Consider the following 26,959-nt stretch of genomic DNA (forward strand, 5'->3'; position numbering starts at 1 on the left):
CCCGACACATTCTGATTTCACAGCATTGCCCCCTGGGCACACTCAATCAACCCCCAGGTTCAAAAAGACGCATTCAGAGCCGGGACAGCCTACAAGCCACTTAAAGGCAGGGCTACTCATCAGGCAGCATGATTACGGCAGTGATTTAATCCCGGTAATGGCCTCTGTAGAAGGAGTCATTACGTTGGCCAGTTGTACACGGTTCCTGTTTACCACGATTTAAAACTTGGTGTTGGTGTTCTCTGCAACAGATCCTGAATGAAGTTGAAGGCTCCTGTTCTAAATGTCAAACTGAATGAGTGAAAGGCACGGAAAATAAAAAGAAAGAGAGATGGCTCACACTAACAGCTAAACTGACAAGCATCTCCTCACTACCTTTCACAAATAACACGTTTCAGCAGATGCTGGTGGATTGGGGCTCTTGTGTGTCGTGTTTGAGAGAAGCCCCCCCCCCTCCCGATTGATGATGATAGGCAGGTGCCGAGCCCCTTGGGCACTCCAGCGGCTCCCAAACCGCCCCTCTTCCTCCTGGGGTTCCGAGTCAGCCGTGGACCCGGCCCTAGCTGCATGACAGCCGGTGGTAGAAGTAGATGTACCCCAAGTCTTTGGGAGGCCTTTCTGATAGGCAGACTTTATGGTCGTTGTAGATCACCCACCTATGGGAGCAAAGCAATCATCAAGCCCCAGTTTGCATACTTAAGTAGGAATTAGTAATAAAACTAGTCAGGTCAGTCTGTGCACTTATTAAAAAAAAAATATGGTAAACCAAGACTCCTATAACCCGATGTGCAGATGACTCATTAAATTACTTATTAAAATTACTTAATAAATTAAACATGTCTAGTAGTAGCAACATTCTACATAAGTGTTTCCCAACCCAGTCCTGGGGGCCCCTCAGCCAGTCCACATTTTTGCTCCCTCCCAGCCCCTCAGCCATTCCACATTTTTGCTCCCTCCCAGCTCCCAGCCATTCCACATTTTTGCTCCCTCCCAGCTCCCAGCCAGCCCACATTTTTGCTCCCTCCCAGCCCCTCAGCCAGTCCACATTTTTGCTCCCTCCCAGCTCCCAGCCAGTCCACATTTTTGCTCCCTGCCAGCTCCCAGCCAGTCCACATTTTTGCTCCCTCCCAGCCCCTCAGCCATTCCACATTTTTACTCCCTCCCAGCTCCCAGCCAGTTCACATTTTTGCTCCCTCCCAGCTCCCAGCCAGTCCACATTTTTGCTCCCTCCCAGCCCCTCAGCCAGTCCACATTTTTGCTCCCTCCCAGCTCCCAGCCAGCCCACATTTTTGCTCCCTCCCAGCTCACCTGAACTAAACAATCAAGCAATCAAGAACATACACACTAAGGTGCTTTGGGAGCTGGGAGGGAATAAAAATATGGGTAGTCTGGAGGTCCCTGGGGCCTGGGGTGAGAAATGCGGTTCTACATCGATAATATACAAATGCTGTTGACTGACAGACATGTTCTTAGCAGTATTAACCGGAAATGATCCTGCTTCCAACATAAAGACTTGCTGAGCTATAAAAATACACTCACCTTCCTTCCTTTTTGATGTGACACACATAATGGCCAGACATTGTCGACGTTCCTATGTGACTGATGAAGGCAAACAGTTCATACCCTGAGCAAGAACAAGGGAATTTTACTGGAGCTAAACACAGATACCCTAGGCCACCTTCCCTCCATTTCCCAGCCGAACAACAACATCAGACCGAGTTTCCGACGAGCTTTTCAGACCTGCACTAGGCTGCTATTTAACCTCCCCACAAATCATTTTTTCAGCTCCATCTCTGTTTCCCAGTTCATTGTGTCCTAATGATGAATCAACAACCTTGGCCAGGCAGCCTTATGCGACTCCAGGTCAAACACAACACATTACTTATCCTGCAATTCTGCTACAGCAACAGAAAAACTTGGTTTAAAACGGTCTAATACTAGGTCTAGAACTTCTAGCTATGAATTGGAATCGTCTGGGTAACATGACATGCTTGTGTCCAAATTGGTCGGAATGATGAAATTATTGCGTTGTGTTCCGAAGCACGATAACGAATTTTCTTAACATTTAATTTGGTGTAAAGCAGGCACACCCGGACGCGGGCTAGGGGCCAAACTCACGGCCAGGTCCGTCCTTCACCCGGGGGGGTGGGGGCAGCTGGTCTTGGGATGGGGGGGAGCTGCTGAGGCCCCTGGTGCTGGAGAAGGCGAAGCCGTTGGAGAAGGTGTCATCTTCTGTGGGCTCCTCCTCAGCGGCCTCAAACGGGCCTTGACTCTCTTCCTCGCCTTCGGGATGGGTGAAGATCCAATCCAGGGCCCGCTCCAGATTGTTATTCTGACCCACAGGAAAGACAAACACGTTGCAGTAACTAAATCCCACCTTGGAATTCACCTAAGGGGGAAATTTTCGTTGAGGGAACCAAAACTCACTCAGTCCTCATATGCTCAACATGAACATGTTTTATTAAATTCCTAAAAACTAAAATCCACAGAAATTTTCTTGAAAACACATCCCGTGGACTGAGTATATTTTGGAAATGTTGTCTGCAATTTATAACACTTTGCGACGGCTTTATGAAGATGTGTGGACTTTGAAATAAAACTATAAACCCTGCAGTTGTGAAGCTGTTCCGAAATTGAATGTTTTTATTTTATGTTTTTGTCATGCTATACATTTTCTTTTTTGTTATTAGGGCAGTTCTTTTCTATTGCCTTAGGACCTGCACATAAAATGGTGAGTGTGATACAGCAAACACACATTTTTTTCTCTTCTTTCTCTCGCACCATAAATAGTCACAAAATCAGATCCAGGTATCGACTGGAGCCTCTCCCACTGTTCTTGGCGTAAACCCATCACAGCCTCCCAGTCATTTTCCAGATGCTGACCCTAAAAAATCTGACCCAGGCTGAACTCGCATTCTGCATTTTCCATCCCTCCACGCCACCACGACGCAGAGCTATTAAGGGCCTGCGAGCTGAGAGGCTCCAGACGACACGGCCGTCACGGCGTGACAGAAAGCCGCAGGACATGCGGAGAGAAGCAGAATCGCGGCCCTGTGTTTACGCTGAAGGTCTCTGAACGTTGAGCATCTGTCGTCATCAGCAATGTGCCCACAAACAGCAACGCGGCTTTAAACAGTGTCCTCATGACTGGCTTCACCTTGAATGCTTAAATTGTTTCACTATGTACATATTATTCCTCAAACTACATGCGTAAAATGGACAACATATGCAATTTAGCACAAAGATCATACAGCAGATGGCTTGAGCCTTTAGACGCCTCTCGACCATCCATCTTCGACACCTGCTTGTCCCATGCTGGGTCACAGAGACTATTCCAGAAACTATGGGCACAAGGCAGGGAATAACCCAGGATGGGGCACCAACCCATCACAGGGCACACTCACCATTCACACATACTGGCAATCTGGCATCTTCAAATTACCTTGGCACGTTTGTGGATGTGGAGGGAAACCAGAGAACCCAGAGGAGCCCCCACAACAACACAGGAAGAACATACGAACTCCACACACGTAGAGCCAGGGCAGAGACTCGAGCAGTGGACTCCAATGGTGTGAGGCAGTAGCTCTATGCACTGCGCCGCCAAGACCCCTTCCAATGAATGACTTAATGCTACTCTACCAGCAAGATAAACATGTTATTATTGCATGAAATGACAGCAAAATAGCCAAGGATGTAACACCCATTCATCGTGACAATATGAATTTTGGGTGGGGGGGGTTGTATTGGCCGGTTCTAATTACTGAGGGGGTTGCAACCCACCCCCCATAATTTACACCCATGAACATGCCCACACTGAGAGTCCCTTAGACACCTTTAATGTTCAGTTTACCAATAACATGCTAAACTAAACACACGTCCAAGAGAGGATCTCTACTGCATGCCGTGGAGCCTGTAGGATGCCGCTTTTCAGCCTGGAAGGTTCCGTCTAGCTTTCAGGTTCCGTCTAGCTTTCAGGTTCCGTCTAGACAATAATTCCTCCAGCTAGACTCTTCTAATTAGCTATTGTAACTAAACCAGAAATTATATAAAAATCCCTGATCTAAATCAAGACTAGGATCCAGTGCCACATTTAGATTCCTTAACTGGATCTGGAATCTGGATTCTGCCCAGGATGTGGACCCGGATCCTGGTTCCCGATCAAGGTGCCCGAGCTGGCAGCCCAGAGACTCACCGTGGCTTGTAAGGCTTGGATGCTCAGCTTCCTGGCGAAGCCCATGCAGGTGAGGATGGCCACGCTCTCCTCTGGGGGCGCTCCCCCCAGGAAGGAGGGCAGCTGATGGGCGGAGGGGGCAGCTTCAGCAAAGCCAGGCACAGGTAAGGGCTCTGCAAAGCCTAGACAGAAGACAGAGGGACCAGATCAGTCACGGGTCCAGCCTGCACTGCTCAGAGTTTCATCAGTTAAATCACAAAGCTGAGTGAAGCCATGTCTTAGGGCACTGACTACAGCCCTGAAAACGATGAAGAACGACTGTGCATGACCTGTAAATGAAAACTAATTAGTAGCAAACATTTTTAACAAGAAAGAAAACATCGAACACAACTGACACAGAATTAGTCCGGCGAATTAATTGGTGGCCCCATATTCGAGCTGAAAAATATCTCTGTATTTCAAAGAAAACTTTGTGGACGTTTCCTGTGATGCTTTTGAAACGAAACAGAAGCTGCAATTGTAGTCTGCAAATATCCCCCCCCCCCCCCCCAAGGCTTGGAAAATTGCAGCATGCTTGAAGTAATCTCTACAGAAATAGAGATGCCTTCAGCGAGAACCTATAGACATTTTATATGGTAATTCATAGGGCTTGTTAGAGAAGAAATCCTTTAAAAAACACACTTAATAAGCAGATACCTTTCAAACCGCCTTTGGTGTTTGGCTGTAGTCTACCCTTCAAACTATCATCGACCAGCTGCAAATCTGGACAAGCCTGCCTTAGCAAAAAAGTCTTTGCTCATTAAAGACAAGCCAGCATCACTCTGGAGTCCAAAGGTAAAAGCACTGTTTGTTTTTTTTTTTACTGAGTAAAGACGCACTGTTGTGTTTTAGCCTAGCCGAGAACAAAACAGGAAACATCATTAATCATTCATGCGCCACGGTGGTTAGTAAGCGCCCAGTTCCTGGCTGAACAGGGAACTGCAGTAAAAGGTACTCATATGACCCCAAGGCTGAGGGGACGGCGGCCATTAATGAGTCGACCTTTACGCACAAGCAGCCGGGACGCAGCCGCTAACGCTAATGCGAGGGGGTCCCCTGGGCTTCCGCTCAGGTCACCGAGGGCGAGACGCGGGGACTGTAATCACGGGCTCACTGAACAGGAAAAGGCTGTCCCGCCTTCCCAGACCACGCCATTAAGGACTCGCTCCCTCGCCGCTTCACCGTGCCGTGGGATCGGAGCTATAAAAGGACCGGTTCAAGTGTGGGACTCGAAGTGCACCGGCTTTTAATTTGCCAGCTCTCAGGCTGAAGATAAATGGGGTGTAACAGGCAATGCGTGAGCTCTTAATATCCGTTAAATATGTCTAAGTGAACAGCGGGCGACTTGCTGAAGCTACACTCCCAGCTGCCAGTGACGATTCTGCAAAGCTTTCGGCATAAACAACACAAAAATAAACGAATCTTACATCACTTTCTCTGACATTTTGGAATTGTCTTATGAACTATTTGATTATTAATTACAACTTTCCTTTGTGAAATTACTCATTTATCCGATGTTTTTATCTAAAGTGACTTTAGATACAATTACAATTTCATGCATGATCCCTGGGATTTGAACCCACAACCTTTACACTTCTAGCACAATGCTCTTCTTGTGGGAATTATGCATTTCTTGCATTTCTCTCCATTAGGAATTTAGGTGGTTTATATGTCATCCACTAATTTATTATTATTATCTTTGAATATTTTAATATTTATTTATTTCTGTAATATTACAATATTCTGCTTTTCAACTTTTTGTAATCTTAAATTTGTGTTTAGTGGTTGAAATAGTCAGAACTGAAGAGCAAATTTCCAGACCTTAATCGATCAATGGGACACAGCTTAGTGAATTTTTGGAGTTTAACAAAAGTTCTTTGTTGGATTACATGAGGTTTGAGTTAGGTTTTGATTCCCAGCACAGTAACATATGAGGAGGAAGCCTGACTTTAGCTCACCGGGGGTCTCGTCTCAAAAACGACAAAAAATGGACTGAAAGTGTTTAGGAAATTTGCTCTTCTGCGTCAAGCTCCTGCAGGGGCGTCAGAAATAGGGTGGATCAGATCTTTTCCCCCTAACCCTAACCCTAACCCTATCCCAAACCTATCCCCCAATCAGCAAGCTCCGCCCACACCTTCCTTCCCACACGATATGCTGTACATCGCCCCCTCCACCGCTGGGGCAAATTCGGCCCCCCCCAAAGTCAACCTGCTTCTGACGCCTCTGAGCTCACGTGTCGCATGGTGGCTTCGATCGCTCTGCTGTGCCTCCAGCTCCGCACCATCGGGTCAGATCCTCACTCACCGGGCTCCTCCATGTGGGCCAGGATCCAGCTGAAGGCCATCTCGGCCCCCATGTTTCCCGTGTAGTACACTGCCTTCCGGCACGCCTCCAGGGGGAAGCCCATCTCCGCCAGCTGTGCCACCGAAGACTCGTCTATTTCCGGATCTGAGAAAGGCCGGCGCAATGCAGAACGCTACTTCAGGCCGGTCCTGAGCACAGCCCGTCCTCTACGCGTAAACAAAGCACTCCCTGGAGACCTCATTATCCCTCTGTTTACTACTTAAGTTGTCTTCTGAAGTGTATCAATATAGAACAACGGGCAGATAAGCAGACCCACTAGCCTGTCCTCCCTAACATTCCTTTGCTTAATTATTTCATAGTTGCTATCGCATTTATTACGGGGATGAAAAAGCACCAGCGCTAGCAATTACTTATTTCTCATAGGCATTTCGACAGGCCGAAGATATACTCAAAAGCCAAGTTAGCATTCGACCGGTGTGCTTGTCAGAGTGGCACAAAGACAGGGGCTCGTTTAGCTTCTGAATGAGCGCAGTGAGGAAACGGGAGTGTCGGACAGAGCGGGATAAATACTTACAATCAGAGAAGGTACTTGGGTTCCCTGAAAAACAGAAGAGACAAACACAGCCCTGAGTGACTCTGCGCTTGGTGCTCAGATCGCTTTTGCTCGTCATCGAGCCGCATTTAGGGTCGTCGGGAAGCGAACAGGGTCACCTGTGTCGCCGCCGATGAAGAGGCTCCAATCGGAAGGCATTGTCATTCCGAAACAGAAGCGGCCGCGCAATGAATGCGCCGTTATGACCGCGGTTTCCTCGCTGCTGCTGACTAAACAGATGTATTGATACTGGTGCGCCCGTGCATGAGAGCCGCAGCGGGAATTTGCAACTGAAAGCGCAGGCTGTCTGAAGGCTGTGCTCCCCGGCGCGGCGTCTCAGAAGCAGATGTTTGCTGTTCCCGCGAATCACTCTTTCAGGGGGGGATATTTATGGCTGGCAAAGGCCATTAAAGGTTGTGTGTGTGTCTCAAAGCTGCTTAACAAGCACACCATACAGGATAAACATAGACGATGAATAATGTGTTTAAAATGGGGGCCGTTCTAGGATTTGACCCCTAAGTGGGCCCTAAGGGCCCCCAGTAGGGTTGACACGTACGGGATGCCACCCCCACCTCCCTGCCCTCTTGTGTCCCTGGTGATAAAATTTTCTGTGTGCGGGGGGCAAAAAATTTGTAGGAAATCTGTACAAGAATACAGATATAAAATGTGGTGGCTGAAGCCCCCCTAAATAGGGTCCAAATCACTTATGGTTTAAACCAAGTGGCCCTCCCCTTTAAGAAAGAGAGGAATCGTTATGATGTGATTATTATTAAGGATGATGCTGGCTACAGAGATGGGCGTGGTATGATGCAGCCAGTTTCTGCAGCTGATCAGCCATCCTGGGCCCCCGCAGACACACTGGGGGCCGTATGTGGGCCCCCCTCAATCACAGATGGCTCATCAGAGGCATCGCATGGGCTTCCTCAAGGCCGGAGCTGATGGAAGCGGTGACCATGCAACAGTCTGACGGTGATGCTGGGGGGGGTGACGGGTGGGCTAGGGTTCATGGGATGGCCGATGCGGCCTTGTTGGAGGGGGGGCGGGTAGTGCATCAATATCAGTGGATGTAAATTCCCAGGGGCACGGCCCAACGGAGCGAACAGCTTGAGTGTGTGACAGTGAAGGGGGGGGAAGGGGGGCGCACGAGCAGAGCGGTACCTCGGGGGTCCTGTGAGTTGACGATGGGCGGGGCCAAGTCAGGAAGCTCCTCCTCCCCTGCCTGCAGCCCAGTAGCACGAAGGCGAGAGAGATCCAGGAAGTCTGGCATCTCCACCGAGACGTCTGCGAAAGAAACCGCCGGGGAAAGACCAAGAGTGACATAAGGGGTCAGACAGAGAGCTGCACTGAAACCACCTTTCAGACTTTGTTATAAGATTGTATGTCAGAGTCTGACCCCTACACCTCCAGGTGTTTGGCCCTGTTCAGTGGCAGAAACAAAATGCATGCTGGGACGGAACCAGAACTGTATCACTTACTCTGCCTTTCCCAGACCCGGGCATTACATCACATGGTACAAGCCGATTTCGAGAATTGATTTTTATTAGGCGTGACGGAGCTGCTGATTAGATGAATCACTTACATTTCAAAATAAAGATATTAATTAAAACTGCCAACCTCAAGGCACGAGCCGAAGACTTTCATTTTCCCATTAAGTTAAACCAGTTGTTGTTAGGAGTAAAAAAAAATGACATCTTTGGCCCTTTAAAATTAATAATTCAGTGCTCATCCACTCATTTATCCATCTTCCAACCACTTATCCTTGTCAGTGGTCTGGAGCCCATCCCAGTCAGCAGAGGGCACAAGGCCAGTGTACACCCTGGATGGGATGCCAGTCCAACTCTGGCCACATACAGCTCATTATTACTTCATTTTAAATGCATCAATTATGGCCCTTGAGCAATTAACTACATCTATAAAATATAAATAAGGCATACTAAAGATAAAAATAAAGGGATCGTATTAACAGAAATATATATAAAAGTTTTCAGTTTGATGAACATGACTAAACTAAGAGTACTGAAGTAACAACATGTCATGTGACTGGGACTGTGTGACGCGGTCAGTAATGACCTCCACAACACTAGGTGTCTCACTTTCCTTTCCTGACCCTTTTTCTATACCCGGGTGTCCAGAGTCCATCCTGGAAGCTATAGGCGCAAGGCAGGGTGCATATATATAATCTGGCAACTCCGATTCACCTCAGCGTGTTTGTGGATCGTGGGAGGAAGCTAGAGAACCTGGAGAACACCACAGGAGGACACGGGAATAACATGCAAATGCCACAATGACACGGGAAGAACATGCAAACGCCACGTACGGAGCGAGCCAGGGAGGAGACTCGAAACCTAGTCCCAGAGGTGTGAGGTGATACTGCTCGCCATTGCACCACCGTGCCACTGTACCGCCCTCGATAATGTGCCAGAATAAGCTAATAAGGCACTCAGCAGGACAGGAAACAACCATTTGTTGTGGGCCATGAGAAAGCAGGATGGGAAATGTGATGTCATAGAATATTTTTATGGAACACTATGAAACTCTTATGGGATGTTATAGAATATTCCATTGTAAAGCTTCAGATCTTTTTCAGTATAGTGTTTTACATTCAAATGTCCAATAGCACCGAGTATCTGAGTACTATAGCCACATAATACTGAACAAACAGATACACATTAATTGGGTTTGTTTTCTGCAGGGATATGTCTGCTAAGAGGAATTTAACCCGAAGGTGAGCGTTTGTGTTTTTTGTTCAGGTAAACTGAGAACATCAGACGGAGGTTGAGTTTCCGCTCTGCGCTTTGTCCTCGCACATCTTACTCAGCAGTTACTCAGCAGTAACGCAGCCTCTGAGCCCCACCTACTGGTTCGCGGTGGTAATGCTTCAGTCTGGGTGCCATATCCACACCTTGGGCTGTCATACATAAAGAATTCATAAAAGGCTTCGCTTCATTGAAATGTAACAAAACGAATGACTGATCTCATCAGGTTTATTTTCAGGACTGTCAAATACAAATTATATATATACATATTCACTGATACCACTTTCATCCAAGTGACTTTCAGTTGTACATCAACGTATTTTGCCAGATTGATTTAGGTACGACTCAAGCCACTTGCCCAAGGTCACAGCTTACAGTTTAAGCCCATGCGCATAATCGCTGAAGTACCCACAGACCAGGTCACTGATCTCTTAAAATCAAAATTAAAGTTTGCTCATACCTAATTTCTTCGGGATCCAATCCACCCCGAAGGTGAACTTCTTCATCTGTACGACCATGTAGTCAGGAAATGAGGCAAAACGGAAAGTTCTGGGAACATCGGCACAAGAATACAGGTTTATACATCCTGATTTACTGATAGGCATAGCATTTTTTTAGCTTCAAACACATAGGATAACTCTATAAACCAAGTAAACAAGCATTTATATCATATATGTTTTAACAGGAGTAGGATAAAAGTATTTTTCACATATAAAACTTGTTAGTATTATAAGCATGGTTATTCTGATGGTTATTCCGATAGTAACTGTGTACGGTGGTTATGCAAGATGGATTGACTGTACTAATATTCACAGCAAATTGCGTTTGTTGTTAATAATAAATACATACACTTAATTGAATTACAATTTTTTTTTTCCACAAAATACAAATTGATTTGATACGCGATTTGATTGGCTGAGCTATAAACCAATAACCCCCTGCGGTTCAGCCAGACAGCTGGCAGCGACCGGCTTACTTGACCCCAGCGGACTTGGCTTGCAGGGCAGAGCTCCAGAAATCCGGCACATTCTCGGGCTCATTGAACGCCTGCAGGCAGGCTGCGAAGGGGACCTTGGCCCTGACAGGGAGCGGAGGTGGAGTCATGTTCTCCTCCGCCTCCCTCCGCTTCGCTTCATACTCCAGCAGCTCCTCTGAAAGGCAATCAAAGACTTTAGGGCAGTGTTTCCCAATCCGGTCCTCGGGGACCCACAGTCGGTCCATGTTTTTGCTCCCTGCCAGGGAGTCTACATTTTTGCAAAAACCCAGACTGTCTGTTAGTCCCCAAGAAACAGATTGGGAAACACTGCTTTAGAGTAAAATTTAAACACTGCTTTAGAGTAAAATCTAAACACTGCCTTAGAGTAAAATCTAAACACTGCTTTAGAGTAAAATCTAAACACTGCCTTAGAGTAAAATCTAAACACTGCTTTAGAGTAAAATCTAAACACTGCCTTAGAGTAAAATCTAAACACTGCCTTAGAGTAAAATCTAAACACTGCTTTAGAGTAAAATCTAAACACTGCTTTAGAGTACATGTAATTAAGTTCTATAAATTAGCAAAAACATCCTGTCCAGAGTGTCCACTACCCTGTGCTTTCTGGGATTAGCCCCAGGCTCACTGTGACCCTGTACTGCAGAAGTGCTTGACAAGAGATGGATGGATGGAGATTAGGGTACCATCGAATCCCGAGAGAATTACATAAACTCCCTTAAACTCTGTACTGCCTACCAAGGTCAGCGCTGACACTGTGAGAATTCCTTAAAAAGTCATGCAGTACTCTTTGTCCATGTGTTCACTGTTCCGCACTCATCTAGTGTTCACCTCTGTTGGTGGCGGCCTCGATGGGTACGGGCAGCTGCATGATGTAGTCTACCCTCTGGGTGTAGCGCACCTTCCGAGACTGGCAGCACTGGACCCTCTCCTCCACTAGGAAGCGGAACACGTCACTGGGGTTCTCAAAGCTGCCGCTGGACCTCTGTGGAGGCGAGGTACCGGAGCAGGCAAGATATCATCCAGTACACTAAGTGTCAGACAGCGCCCTCTGCTGGTAATGGCCGGTATCAACTCAGCACTTGAGGTAATCATTCCTATAATAACTCAGCCTTCTTTTTCAGTATTGAAGTTGTAGACTATATAAACTTCAGAAATAAATGCAGAAACTGGGGCCTGCCAGGACTTTGGCTAAGAATCCCCATATGAACACTGAGAAAAACTAACCAAGAAGAGAGTGTAGATGCTTGTGTGGGGAAAATCCAGTAGTGTAAGATGCCAAAGATGTTTCTGGATAATATGCAAGGTTTATAAGCCATTCCATGAAATCCAACTGGTTTAAATAGGATTCTGCATAATAGACATATCGTGTGTGACATAGATAAGAAGCATAACCATTTCTGGCTAATGCCCCCACTGCAGAGGAAATGTAATTAAAGCTTTCCAGCAGCAGGCCCCCTGTTCTAAGAGAACACAGAAATACACCCCTAAAAATACTGTTGGCATTAAAAATATATTTGACACAGAGATATATTTAAGCCAAGAGAGCCAAGGGGAACTAAAACAGCTTAAGGAACTTTACTGTAGACTAAGGACTTATTGCTTTCTCCCTGTTATTCTACCTTGGGATCGACAGGCAGTTTAATTCAGATTAGTACCACAGCCCATCTAAGCTTAACTTCCATCCAGTGGGATGCGTAATTCTCTATCAGGGGATGCGTAAATCTATATCAGACGTCCATGTTGGAATAGACATCCTACACTAGTCTCAAAAGATAAACATATTAAATAAGCAAACAAACAAATAATTAGGATGAATATAAATGATAAATATGAACATAATCGACAGATATACTTTTGTCTGAAAAGCATTTTATAAAGTTGAACTTTACCTTACTTGAACTCTACCATAGATAGATAGATAGATAGATAGATAGATAGATAGATAGATAGATAGATAGATAGATAGGCAATATGAAATAAACATTCATGAATTTGGGGATATTACAAGAAAACCCAGCGTTTTCGCAAAAACCTGAATGCTTGGAAAACTCTGTGGTAAAAGAGGATGGAGATGTGTAGAATCAAGATGGAGGGACCCAATCATCACAACAACGCACATGCCACTGGGAAATCAAAAGATCTGGAGAAGAAGACCAGACATGTGGGAGGTGACTGGGCATCAGCATCGACTAGAGGGATGTTAATAAGAAGAAGAATCGTCTGCGGCCTTCAGCAAAGCTATCCGTGTTTTGGTTCCTTAATGAGATGATGATGTACAATCAAGTCTGGTCATGTCTTGGCGGTGGGCTAAATTAGAAGCATTATGTGCTATGTGTAATGAGAGGAGGGGGCCTAATTTTAGCCAAGGGAGGTAGCTGCTTTAGGGACAGCTGTGCCGCTGCCAGAGGGCACAGAGCTTCACAGGAAACTGGCCAAAGCCTCCCGTCCACGTGACCATGTGACAAGTGATCAGCAGGACACGTGACCCGAGAGGCAGAGTCTCATGGAGACTGATCCATTCCCTCCATGTCTGTTTAGTCACACTTTGGTTTTAACTCTGATGGTAATTTTGAAATAGTAGGTCTGACTGTGAATTATACCCATGCGACATCATATAATGTAATTTTTCATTCAATGCAAAGCATATATATCTAGTCAAGGAATAAATGTCGCCTCTAGACCCACTCCAGGGGAAATATGAATCACTATCAATCACCGGCTGATTTTACCCAGATTCCTTTGGATATTTAATGGTGTAAAGTGTCTGGCAATGCCCAGTGATCCCAACCATTACTCATTACACATGAACTGGTTTTGCACTAATCTGGCACAATGTAGGGCTTAATCGAAGAGCCACACGTACCTCCACCATGCCGATCAGGTGCCGTAAGAACTCCAGAGCATCCTGCTGGCGGTTGGAGGAGAACTCTGGATGTCCCATGCCGACCAGGGCTTTGAGCATCCTGGGGGAGATGCCCGTCTGCTGGGGCTGGGGGAGGAGGGGAGCATCAGACAAACCTTGAGGGTCACGAGGAACGTTCTCCATGTGCTCCAAGGTCATATTCGAGTACATCATTTACCTTAAAGCGAGACTGATACTCTGCTCTGTTGTTCCCGTACTATTAAGCTGTAGAGTACAAATTGCTCATATATAGTTATCATTATTTTGGGATTAATTTAAAATTGGGTTAAGGAGGGGCAGTAATGGGCAATCACAAAAATATATATTATGAAAAAATAATTTAATGCTATCCAATAAAACTATACATATTTTATTATCATTATTTTATTAATAAGAGCTTAAATTATTATTGTGTAATATTGTATTATATTATTATAATTGTATTCATAAACGCTTGAATTAGTAATACTTTGTTATATTATAATCATTTTAATAAAAGCTTGAATTATATCCGTGTTTTTTAATACAGAAATAAGATTTTTTGGGGGGAAGCAAGTGATATTGATCGCTCACTGAGTGCTGCAATTTGAAATCGACGAATCATTGCAGTTTTAGAAGGTTTGTTTAATGTTATGTCATCGGCGTCATTAGCAGAACCTCACCATGCATCATGTGGCAAGACAGTGGCTGGCTTAAGAAATTTAGGAAAATATCCCCTCCATTTTTCTGTGGACTGACTGGGGGCCCCGCGGCTCGGGTTGGGAAACACTGAACTCCATATTGCCGGGTCGTCCACCATGAAGCCCATATCGATTGAGGATTGACTCTCAAGTCAAGTACAATATCTAAAATAAAAACACTAGCAAGTAGAATTTCTAGGAAAGGATTATGTCCAAGTCTGAGGTCTAACATGCATAAGGGTCTCAATTTCAAAACACGACACTGATCATTTACATGGCCGAATGGCTACCGTTCCCCCAAAGGGAGGTTAATGACACTTTGGCAGCTTCTTGGTAGATATCAGGCGTCACCTACCCTTTCCAGCGCCTTGTGTTCCTCTTTCACCACCTGCTCTATGAGTTCGGCTTTCACCGGTGGCTTGGAGTACTGCCCCGACAGCAAGCCGTGGCCCAGCTTAGCCCTGCCGGGGAGAAGCCGCACGGTAAATAAACCCCCCAAAGCCACAATTCAGAGCATTCAGGCCGCCTGACCTCTGCCTTTCCGTGCGTTACTGTAAACCAGGTTATCTGACCCCAGGAAACGGTGCCTTATAGTAAATCTGGATTTGTTGTGCCATCTTGTGGGCAGCGGACACTGGTTAGCATTAGCGATAAGCTCCTCACGAGGATTCTCAGGCAAGTACATGATTTTCATCCACATAATGCAACGAGACTCAAAACCCAACACTTACATCTGTGTGCCAAAGTCCTTTGTTGGATCCAGAGGAGAATAATCGTAGATCCTCTGTAGATTCCCCACATACCTGTGGGATAAGTGAAAAAAAATAACAAGTTTGGAGAAAACAGTGTGCTAAACATGACATGCATGACAAGACATGACATGGTCGGCAATTTTACCCAGAATGGGCCGCTGTGTATCCAGGTTTTCGCTGTAACTCCCTAATTAGGTTTCTGATTAGTGGACTGATTGGCTGAAGATTCCTCACACCTGGGTTTGAACAGCTGACCTAAAGGTTATCCCAAAAACTTGCACACACACCGGCCCTTTGTGGATAAGATTGCCCACCCCTAATATACACAATGTATAAGATACATATGTGACCCTAGCAGGATTTCTTGCTTAGCCAGATAAGTTGTTGGATTTATGGTATTCTGGGCTAAATGGACTTTATTTTCATTCACTTACATTAAATCCAACAACTTATGTGGCTAAGCACGAAATCCTGCTTTGTGAACCCCCCCCCCCCACCCCACTCCCCGATGTCTGTTAATGTTAACAATAGATTCCACACAAATGTTAATATGTAATATTACATCAGAACATTCTATCCATCTTCTATCGCCTTTTCTGGCTCTGGCAGTACAGGACACATGGCTAATGTTCACCCCAGATGGGATGCCAGTCCATCACAGGGTACACACACTCACACTCTGTGGGTGATTTAGACAAACCAATCTGCATGTCTTTGGAGCGTGTGAGGAAACAGCACTACCTGAAAAAACCTATGGGGTACCAGAAGCACCGGCAAACTTCATGTGCATGACACAGAGTGGAGCTAGGATTTGAACCCATGACCCTAGAGCGGCGATTCCTAATCTGCTCCTTGGGGACCCACAGACCCACAAATTTTGCTACCGGGAGCTGGGAGGGAGCAAAAATGTCTGTCTGGGGGTCCCCATGGACCGGGTTGGGAAACACAGCCCTGCAGGTATGACCCACTGTGCCTCCTGTTAACGTTAAATATTGACCTTAATCATGTTTAAAAACAGGAGAAAAAATTCTATAAAGGAAATGAATTGCACTATTATGCAACTCCCATGTATCCATCCATCTTCTATATACCTGCATGTCCTACTCAGGGTCATGGGAATCCAGAGCCTATCCCAGGTGGGCGAAAGGCAGGGAATAACCCAGGATGGGGCGCTGACTCATCACAGGGCACAAGGCAGGGAATAACCCAGGATGGGGCGCTGACTCATCACAGGGCACAAGGCAGGGAATAACCCAGGATGGGGCGCTGACTCATCACAGGGCACAAGGCAGGGAATAACCCAGGATGGGGCGCTGACTCATCACAGGGCACAAGGCAGGGAATAACCCAGGATGGGGCGCTGACTCATCACAGGGCACAAGGCAGGGAATAACCCAGGATGGGGCGCTGACTCATCACAGGGCACAAGGCAGGGAATAACCCAGGATGGGGCGCTGACTCATCACAGGGCACAAGGCAGGGAATAACCCAGGATGGGGCGCTGACTCATCACAGGGCACAAGGCAGGGAATAACCCAGCATGGGGCGCTGACTCATCACAGGGCACAAGGCAGGGAATAACCCAGGATGGGGCACTGACTCATCACAGGGCACAAGGCAGGGAATAATCCAGGATGGGGCGCTGACTCATCACAGGGCACAAGGCAGGGAATAACCCAGGATGGGGCGCTGACTCATCACAGGGCACAAGGCAGGGAATAACCCAGGATGGGGCGCTGACTCATCACAGGGCACAAGGCAGGGAATAACCCAGCATGGGGCGCTGACTCATCACAGGGCACAAGGCAGGGAATAACCCAGGATGGGGCGCTGACTCATCACAGGGCACAAGGCAGGGAATAACCCAGGATGGGGCGCTGACTCATCACAGGGCACAAGGCAGGGAATAACCCAGCATGGGGCGCTGACTCATCACAGGGCACAAGGCAGGGAATAACCCAGGATGGGGCGCTGACTCATCACAGGGCACAAGGCAGGGAATAACCCAGCATGGGGCGCTGACTCATCACAGGGCACAAGGCAGGGAATAACCCAGGATGGGGCGCTGACTCATCACAGGGCACAAGGCAGGGAATAACCCAGGATGGGGCGCTGACTCATCACAGGGCACAAGGCAGGGAATAACCCAGGATGGGGCGCTGACTCATCACAGGGCACAAGGCAGGGAATAACCCAGGATGGGGCGCTGACTCATCACAGGGCACAAGGCAGGGAATAACCCAGGATGGGGCGCTGACTCATCACAGGGCACAAGGCAGGGAATAACCCAGGATGGGGCGCTGACTCATCACAGGGCACAAGGCAGGGAATAACCCAGCATGGGGCGCTGACTCATCACAGGGCACAAGGCAGGGAATAACCCAGGATGGGGCACTGACTCATCACAGGGCACAAGGCAGGGAATAATCCAGGATGGGGCGCTGACTCATCACAGGGCACAAGGCAGGGAATAACCCAGCATGGGGCACTGACTCATCACAGGGCACAAGGCAGGGAATAACCCAGGATGGGGCGCTGGCTCATCACAGGGCACAAGGCAGGGAATAACCCAGCATGGGGCGCTGACTCATCACAGGGCACAAGGCAGGGAATAACCCAGGATGGGGCGCTGACTCATCACAGGGCACAAGGCAGGGAATAACCCAGGATGGGGCGCTGACTCATCACAGGGCACAAGGCAGGGAATAACCCAGGATGGGGCGCTGACTCATCACAGGGCACAAGGCAGGGAATAACCCAGGATGGGGCGCTGACTCATCACAGGGCACAAGGCAGGGAATAACCCAGGATGGGGCGCTGACTCATCACAGGGCACAAGGCAGGGAGTAACCCAGGATGGGGCGCTGACTCATCATCAGAGGGCAGCCTAAGAACAGAGCAGTGAAAAGCGTCGTCTGTGGGAGCCCGTCTGCCTGCTGTCTACTCACGCCCTCTGGAACTCTGGGATGCTGAACAAGACCTGGATGGTGGTGCCCAGGTAGCCGCTGCTGCCCAGGTTCTTGATGCCCGTGTATCCGCTGCCGAATACGGCCTTCAGCTTGTGGCCCGACTCCTGGATCAGCTCCCACTCGCCGGGGTGTGCTGGAAGCCCGTTGGTCATGCGGCCCGTCTCGGGCTGCACGGGGGGGGGGGGGGGGGGCGAGAAGCAGCGACGAATGGAACAAAGCTGGTGGGAGGGACTAAAGCAGGGGTCACCAACATGGTGCCCGCGGGCAGCAGGATGCCCCAAGGACCACACGAGTCACCCACGGACCTGTTCTAAAAATAGCACAAAAAAATGTAATTTTATCCTGCTGCTATTCTTCTTTAATCACATTTGCATTTATATAGATTTGAAAATGACAATATCTAACAAAAAAGCATTTAAAACATGTTTATTACACATGAAGTTTAGATAAGTTTAGGGGTGCGTTACAAACTGGTAGCCCTTCGTATGGCTCAGTACCTGAGGAATAGCTCTCAGTTTCAAAAAGGTTGGTGACCCCTGGACTAGAGCATTCTGCCAGCACTGTATATATATTTTATGCATTTATGAGTTTCTGAACATTTTCTGTGTCGTCTGCTGGCCTCTGTATGTCATCTACGGCTTTCACAAAACTCCCAAAAACTCCAAAAAAAATGACCATTTAATTTCTAATGCGGACCCCGCGATATATCAGCGCTGCAACGGGAAATGTCGTGACGCAGAAGGGCCGACTGTATCCAGAGCCCCTGGTAACGGTGCCTCCGCCACTCCCCGCTTCGAGTACCAGCTCACCTTCTTCTTCTGTAACACATCGATGCCAAAATGGGCCAAGTGTTCCGCCAGACAAGGGTCCAGCACAGCCTCCTCTTCATCGAACGAGTAAACGTCTGAGGAAGAAACGGTCACGTGGCTGTCAGACTCACGCCTGCTGCAGTGGTTCTCAAAGCTGGTCAACCGGGGTGGAGACCAAGACCAGTGGCAACGGTAAAAGCTGTCGACCGGGGTGGAGACCAAGACCAGTGGCAACGGTAAAAGCTGTCGACTGTCCCTTACCGCGCACCGCCGTCATGACCAACGCTAAACACACTGATACGTTTGCATATCACTAGAGGGGAACCTGCCTACCTCCAATATAGCATAGTTTGCGAACCATTGGTCTAATGCAGATTAAACTTCCTTATCACCACAGTCTGTTAAACCTTTGAGTTCTCATTAAAACAGGACGAGTTTCCGGTACTTTCAAGCTGGGCTGCCAACTTCGGCCAGCTGGCTGGCGTGAGGTTTTTAAATTCGACACAAGTCTGCACGCACATTTACATGTTATTACCTTGTAAGTAGTCTATAGAGTTTGCAAGCTACCCCAACACTTTTGATGTAGCTAAATTTTGATTTATGATGGAATAATATGGATTTTCTGCAATATTTCTTGAGTGAGCACGAGTCAGAAAGCATGAGTATTACAGTGAGATGTGTGAGGGTTGGCAGCCCTTATTCACTGCATTGATAGCTATCACCGTTGTATGGATTACAGAATTTCACAGGACAATGAACATGCAGGTGATTTGAAAGCAAAGAGCTGGGAATGAAGGCCCTCACCTGCCCCATCTGGACTGATGGCGTCCAGTTTAACCGCCAAGGGATAACTGGTTTCCCTGTAGTGCTCCAGTGCATGTCCGTTGCCTCCTGTACCATCGAAGAACCACTTCCCACACAGCACTGCTCCATCCGTCAGGTTCAGCCACAAGTTCTCACGCAAATCGCACCTGGAGCACTTCCAGCCTCTGTTGGGACGGGCAATAAGACCACATCTCTCAGCTCGCTGAGCGAACAGCTTGCCCCATCACACCTACACCCTGAATGATTTACCTGGGGGGGATCAGAACCCCATTGTCCAGCTGTTGGAGACCCCGGGCATGTTTTGATACTTGGATCTCATCATCCCAGGGTAGAGGTTCAGGCTTCCTGTAGGGGGACGGGGCATTCAGCATGGCGTCGCATGCTATCGTCACCTGCAGAGGTCAGAAGAGCAGATGAGACTCTGAAATCACCAAGTACAGAAGTACAGAAAAACCAAAAAGGTCATCTGGATATTCTATGTGCAGGTCTCTTAAAAACTGTGATGGCTATGTTTTAGAACTGCAGTCCTGCTGATTGGCCACAGCTTAACAAGCCCAGCCAATCAGGGATGCTCTTACTGAAATGTAACAGATAACAGACTTGTGGGGTTGTACACAAATATATAAAGATAAGTCAGCGCACCACAGAGAAAGTCTACGATCATTTTTAAGTTTCCGTGATAAAAAACGATCTAGGCTGATGGGAACAAACAAGTTCCAGAAATGCATGGAAGAGAGAATTCCGAGATCTGTTTGGATCTAAGTAATTAATCAATGTAATAAAGCATCTGGGTTTTTTTTTGTTCTTATTCATAAAATACATTAAATTTTCATGATGGTTCCTTTCAAAATCATTTGCCCCTGATGCCATTTGCTCCTCCTCCTCGTCGAAAGGAGCCAGTTGAGGTGGTTTGGGTATCTATCTCAGATGCCTCCTGGAGGCCTCCCTGGGCAGGTGCTTTGGACATGTTCATCCGGGAGGAGAACCTGGGGCAGGATATGCTGGAGTGATTATATAAGCTGGCCTGGAAAAGCCTTGGTGTCCCCCTGAAGGAGCTGGAGGAGGTGCCTGGGGAGGGAGAGGACTGGCCATCCCTGCTTAGGCTGCTGCCCCCGCAGCCCGACCCCGGATAAGTGATGGAGAATGAATGATTGAATGAATGAATGAATGAATGAATGAATGAATGGATAACTGGATAAATGGATGAATAAATTTTCATTACTCAGCATTTCCAGGTCAAAATTGTGAAACAAAACAGGCCACAAAGACATTTAAACGTAAATAAAAAAACGTGTCTGTGGCCCACCCAGGCAAACGCCCTTACCAGTGCGGGCAGTTCCTCGATATTGGGAAGCCGGATCTCAAAGTGTTGGGGGAATATGACCAGCTTGGCCTCGTCATCATAGTCATAGTCATCCCCGTTGAAATCCCGGTTGAGCTCGATATCTTCAAGGAAACATATGAAACGTTTTGGAAAACCTCACCAGGGTCTGCAGGTTGTGTCTGGCTTTCAGCTGACGGCGTGGTTTCTGGATGCGACATGCGATCGCCGCTGCTCTCACATATCACTCACACCTCACCTGTTAAACTCATACACGTCAATGTTAATATGCGGGACACCATTGTTGACATTTACATCTACGTGCATGACTGACGCTTTCACATCAAAAACACCGTTTTTCTACCCATAATGCTTTCAGATTCACATTGAAGGCTTTGCACAAGGGTACAACAGCAGGATCCATTTGTTGGTTTTCAAGGGGCTTCTCCTTGAATGAAAGGCAAACAAAGGCAGGAATTCTGACTGTGGACTAGAGTGTTTTTTTTTAAGTGGAAGCCATGTGAATCTGGGTCATGAGAGCCATGTCATTACAGCTGACAATGCTCACATCTATTCTTAGCATAATCACCACGTAAACAAACCAGCAAACAGCCCAGTGGCTGCGGGGTTCCTGGCTTATCGGGGTAACTTGTCGGATTTAAGGTGCCACAGTTTAAATGGACTTCATATTCGTTCACCTACATTTTGCCCAGACTACGTATGGCATCACAGGAAGGGCGTAATATGGTTAGATCATGAGGCTGGTATAGAATTCGTGCCCCGGACGCTGCACTTTTCCCCGGACCGGTGGCAACAGAGGATGTCTGTGTGGCACAGAGCATGGGCAAACATCATATGACGGGCTGAGTCATGTAACTGCCCGTTGTCAAGGCAACGTCCATCGGGAGGGGCATCTTTCATTCTGGACCCCACAGCCCACCCAGGCTAACTTGCTGGAGACAAAGGGTCACGATTGTGAAAAGGAACCAACCCGCTTCATGTTTTCAGGCCTGAAAACATCGCCCCCCCGCACCCACAGAAATTGTGCATTACCGTTGATGGAGGTTGATGGAGAATAGCAGCTGTCTGAAACCAGCCAATAGGAAGAAGAACCCCCCCCCCCCCCCCCCGCCAGCCCAGCCTAAAAGCGGGCAGCACCTGGCCAGACATGTGGTATGTTAGATTTAGATCAGATACAAATAAATGGGCTATATTTAGTCTTCACTGGGCCTGGTGGCCCGGAGCTCAGCGTCACTTTTCAGACGCGGCACCAGAGGAGACTTGATTTGTCAACTGGTAAAAGCACCACATGACAGAGCCACCTGTTGTGTACAAACAGACCTGGGCTGCAACAACGACATAATACGCAACACAGGACTTGGGGTCTGTATCACAAAGCTGGATTTTTGGGTTAGCAAGATAACTTCCCAGACTTAAGATAGCCCAGGCTAAATGTAAGTGAAGGAAGATTAAGTCCATTTAAACTTGGATACTTTAAATTGCAACAAATCATCGAGCTAACCAACAAATCTCGCTTCGTGACACACGGCCCTCCCACAATGCACTGTGAAATTTCATAGTAAAAATGAAAATTAGTTTGACAGTTTTACTCTGCACTCTCACAGTTCGACCATGATTTTTTTTTAGCGCATTGGGACACTTTTCAAAGTTCTGCTGTGAAATCTACAGTCAAACTGTAAACTTCACTGTCAGAATAATTAAACACCAGAAGAGCTGACCATGAACTTCAAAGTAAAACGGAAGTTCACAGTTGTACCACGAAACATTCCTGGTCGAACTGTAAACTTTATAGCAGGCGTATGAATAATTAAGGTTTAACTGTAAACTCCACAGCTTTACTGTGAACTTTCACAGTCCATTTCCTCCCGAGAGCCGCTGCACGTTAAACAAAGCAGTCACACGTCACAAGGAAAACAACTGAGACACTCGGACGTTTCCAAGACTGGAGACTGAATTCGAACTGTGCGCTGCTCAGATGTGGCGCTGCCGAGAGCTGTCTCACCTAAGAACACCTTTCCATTCCGTCTTCGCGGCGCAGCGCCCCCTGCAGCATGAGTGGCTTTCTGTGAAAAACATCAATAAACATCAGAAATATTTGGATTTATTTATTTACCATACGCTTTTCTCCAAAGCAACATACAACGAGAAAGAGAGTTTCAGACAGTCCCTGGAACATTGGGGGTTAAGGGCCTTGCTCAGGGGCCCAGTGCTGAAATCATGCTGCTGACTTTGGAATTGGAACCGACGACCTTCTGCTTATGGGCGCAGAGTCTTAACTGGCTGAGCCACACATTGCCCACCTGAACAACCAGTAAAGCTTAACAGATTCCTCAGCAACTGTGGGGAATCCGTAGTGACAAGCTTCATAATCGCAGTGTATGGAGGAACCTATCAGACTGGGTCAAACTGATCCAGATGTGGCCACTGGCTGCTACTGACCCGTCGCGAGGTACGGTACCAGCTGACAAGCTCCCATGCTGCATTAAGCATGGCGGCGGCAGTGAACCAGAAGTGCCTGGAAACAGCTGGTGGGAAGGATCCCGCCAGCCAGTCACCTCCTGTAGGGCCAATTAACCACCCACGGAATCAGATTATACCAGCAGCCCCTGCTCTGTGAAAATGAGGAGCGGAATCCAATTATCCTGTTTACATTAACAGATAAATGGGGACAGATGCTTGTCCCAGACAGAATTTTTCACAGAGTGATATGGAAAACACTGTGCATATTTCAACTGAATTGCTAATTGCCCAGAACCACTTTCTCTCAGCCATGCTGTGAATATTCTGTAAAAAAGTATCAACAAATGAAATACAGTACCAGTGAATATTCTGAACACACCTGCTTTTAATGGATTTGTCTCTATTTTAGGTATAGTGAAAGACCTTGAGGCAATGAAGTAATACATATCTAATATTTCAATGACCAAGATAAGTGTTCAACATCTCAACATTTTAGACTCTAGCTATTACACAGCATTACAGACTCTTGGCATTCTTTCAACCAGCATCCGACCATGCAGCCACCTAGAACGCTTCTCCAAGACTTCTGAAGGAGTTTCCACAAGTTCTGGGCACCAAGTTGGCTACGTTGCACTTACTCTTCAATCCAACTCATCCCAAACCAGCTCTATAGGGTTTAATTTTGGGGGTTGTGGGAGGCAGGTCATCTGTCACAGCACTCCATCTCATTTCTTGTTCAGAAGATAATACTCACATCATAACCTCAAGGTGAGCTTAGGGTTGTTATCTTGCTGAAAAGCAAATGATTCTATCCTGACTTTTGACTGGTACTGCGCCTCCATATTTAACATCCCTTTGGAAACAAAAGCGTATTGTCTCCTTATCACACCTGGCAATGAATCAAACATGATGAATTCCACTATTTCGCCTGACACCAGACACCTGGGTCAGATAGTGCAAAGAAAAAGCTCAACTCAAAGTGCAACTCAAACTAGGCCAGACCAATAGAGTGAAAACACAATAATTTAAGGCATGGGACATGACACATTTATTGTCATTGCAAAATATACAATAAAATTTGCTTGCCTATTTAAAAAAAAAAAAAAAAAACCAGATTCTAAATTAAAATTAAAACACCGTAAAATTTGTTTGAATATTTTAGAAATGTATACTGGAGACATGAAACCATCCAAACATAAGAGGAGTACCTCAGCTTGCCTGAATGAGATCTACAAATATCAAACACACAGGATCTCTCACTATAGACCATGCACACATACATCTTGTTTCTCAAGGAATTAATGATTATACATTTGTATATTGTTTACATTCTCAAACAATTGCTGTGTGCAATTATCATATTGAATTATATTACAGTTTGACACTATGCTTTTCCAACATTAACATGAAGTATAATAAGGTGCTGAAAGACTGTAGGACTATTTAAAACACAGCCCTGCGTGTCCTAATCCCTACCTCCTTGACGGTGCGTTTCAGGTGCAGGTATATGCTTTGTCCAGTCTTGCGGTAATGTCTCTCCACATGTTCTCGCCCAAAGCCCAGAAATGTGTTCATACACACATAGAGGCCACCATCGGACTCCTGGGAACAGACACAGGTTGGATGCGAGGAGGATGAGAGTGTGGAAACTCTCAAGGATTTCAAAGATCCCTTACATCAGGTTTTCCCACGCCAAACAAACCAGAGCAACAAAGTCCAGTTCAGTTCACATGGTTCACAAACTGGAAATAAGTGAGCACCATGACAATATCATACCAGGGTTTCCAACTTCGGTCAGCTGGCTGGCATGAGATTTTCAATTCGAGACAAGTCTGCACATGCATTTGTGTGTTACACACATTTATGTAAGTAAGTCTGTAGGGTTTGCAAACTACCCCAGCGCTTTTGATGTAGCTAATTTTAGGTGTATAATGGAATAATACAGATTTGCCATAAGATTCCTTGTGTGGACGTGAGAGTTTGAAAGCGTGATAGTCATGCTTACATTCTCATGTGGGAAGCACATGGTGTTTGAATGCAGCGTTAGATATTAGGGGATATCTTTGCTAGATGTACATATGACAGGGGTGCAGCTAGAGATTTTGGGCCCCATGAAAGCATATAATTTTGGGTCCAATTACGTCCTGAATTTTTTTTTATATCACCCACCCCCCCCCCATAATTAGTAGCTTCCTTCCTATCTTGTCCTACTGGGGTTGCGGTCCAAGTATAATAAGGTTTCCCTGTTATATATTTTTCCCCCTAAGTTTATCAAAGAATTTGCTCATACGCTAAATATATTAGATATAAGATTTATGAGAGGCCGCTGGACTCCCTGGTGCTTTTCAAACATTTCCTTTGGCTCAAAAGTCCAGCTAAATTTGGAGGCCACAGAGCTCTTGTAAAACGGCTTGATAATGAACAAATATCTGATCTATGCATGTATAGGAAAAGCTTCATAATCACGATTTTATTCAAAGACCCCAAATAATCTGCGGAAAACACTGCAGATAAACTGCGTACCTGGGATTTGGCCGCGGTTTTATACAATCCGGAAAAACACTTACGGAATCATTAATGTGACACACTAGCTGCAAGAGACAGCAGATAAAAATATCCTGTATTCAATCAGACGGCACGGCCTCCAGACAGTCAAGTAACCATTAAATTGTTTATGATTGTGCATGTTCAGTATTGTCAACCTTTAAATTAATATATATATATTATAAACAGATGCATGTCCTTCTTTAAACAGCCATTTCATTGTCATACATCCATATCAAAAACACTGCTACACCAGAATATAACAAGTACCACAATTAAGTTTTCAGTTCTTACAAAACGGATGCATGTAAGGTTAGGTAAAAGACAATAGTAAGATCGTATTTTCTTTTGTATTTTGCATTTTCTTGAAACGGGATAAACTTATTATTAGGAACCTCAACCAAATAGATTTAATTTGTTTTAGTAAATCTAATGTCTTGATTGTAGTCAGTGGCATCAGCAATATATTAAAAAATGGCAGACAATGTATTTATGGACAGAAATTTGTTTTCAGTGTTAGAGTGTGTTCGGCAATAGTTTATTAAGAGTTTTTAACCGGTTAACCTCTAGTAATGTTGGGCTAAACGAAACGTGCGGTTAGTCCAGCGCGACCCGGGTCAAACTGCGGACTTACTGGGGTATCGTAAGAAAAGGCACATTCACTCTTGAAAACTCTATCTCCAGTTCTTGGCACCCTGATGGTGGGCATATAGGGCACCATGAGCTCCCCTAAATCCGTGGCCATCTTCGCGTTACCTCCTCCGGATCCACAGTGCCACAGCTATTCCAGAGCCTCGGAGCGCTTGTCAGGCAGAGGTGC

At 46.4% G+C, this 26,959-nt stretch overlaps 1 protein-coding gene across 1 annotated transcript; it reads right to left on the bottom strand.

Annotated features, from left to right (window-relative positions):
• On the bottom strand, positions 1-26,959 carry LOC111858802 (ubiquitin carboxyl-terminal hydrolase 13-like). The gene is made up of 21 exons (XM_023840894.2): positions 26,774-26,959; positions 25,072-25,197; positions 23,138-23,198; positions 21,118-21,239; positions 20,043-20,185; positions 19,773-19,957; positions 18,969-19,063; positions 18,139-18,326; positions 15,170-15,241; positions 14,794-14,899; positions 13,720-13,845; positions 11,685-11,838; positions 10,839-11,013; positions 10,323-10,411; positions 8,265-8,387; positions 7,089-7,112; positions 6,515-6,658; positions 4,193-4,353; positions 2,119-2,332; positions 1,540-1,624; positions 1-656 (listed from the first exon to the last, which is right to left on the bottom strand). Exons 1-21 carry the CDS (start codon positions 26,882-26,884, stop codon positions 560-562), a joined length of 2,601 nt encoding a protein of 866 aa, XP_023696662.2. The 5' UTR covers positions 26,885-26,959; the 3' UTR covers positions 1-559.

This window comes from Paramormyrops kingsleyae, chromosome 21, assembly GCF_048594095.1.
Source record: "Paramormyrops kingsleyae isolate MSU_618 chromosome 21, PKINGS_0.4, whole genome shotgun sequence".
Taxonomy (NCBI): Eukaryota; Metazoa; Chordata; class Actinopteri; order Osteoglossiformes; family Mormyridae; genus Paramormyrops; species Paramormyrops kingsleyae.

Coding starts and splice junctions, on each gene's coding strand:
- LOC111858802 (XM_023840894.2), bottom strand. CDS start 26,884: ATGGCCACGGATTTAGGGGAGCTCATGGTGCCCTATATGCCCACCATC. Junction 13,846..14,793: donor AACACAAGGCGCTGGAAAGG/GTAGGTGACGCC, acceptor CTCCTCCCCCAG/CCCCAGCAGACGGGCATCTC. Junction 2,333..4,192: donor TCCAAGCCTTACAAGCCACG/GTGAGTCTCTGG, acceptor CCTGTGGGTCAG/AATAACAATCTGGAGCGGGC.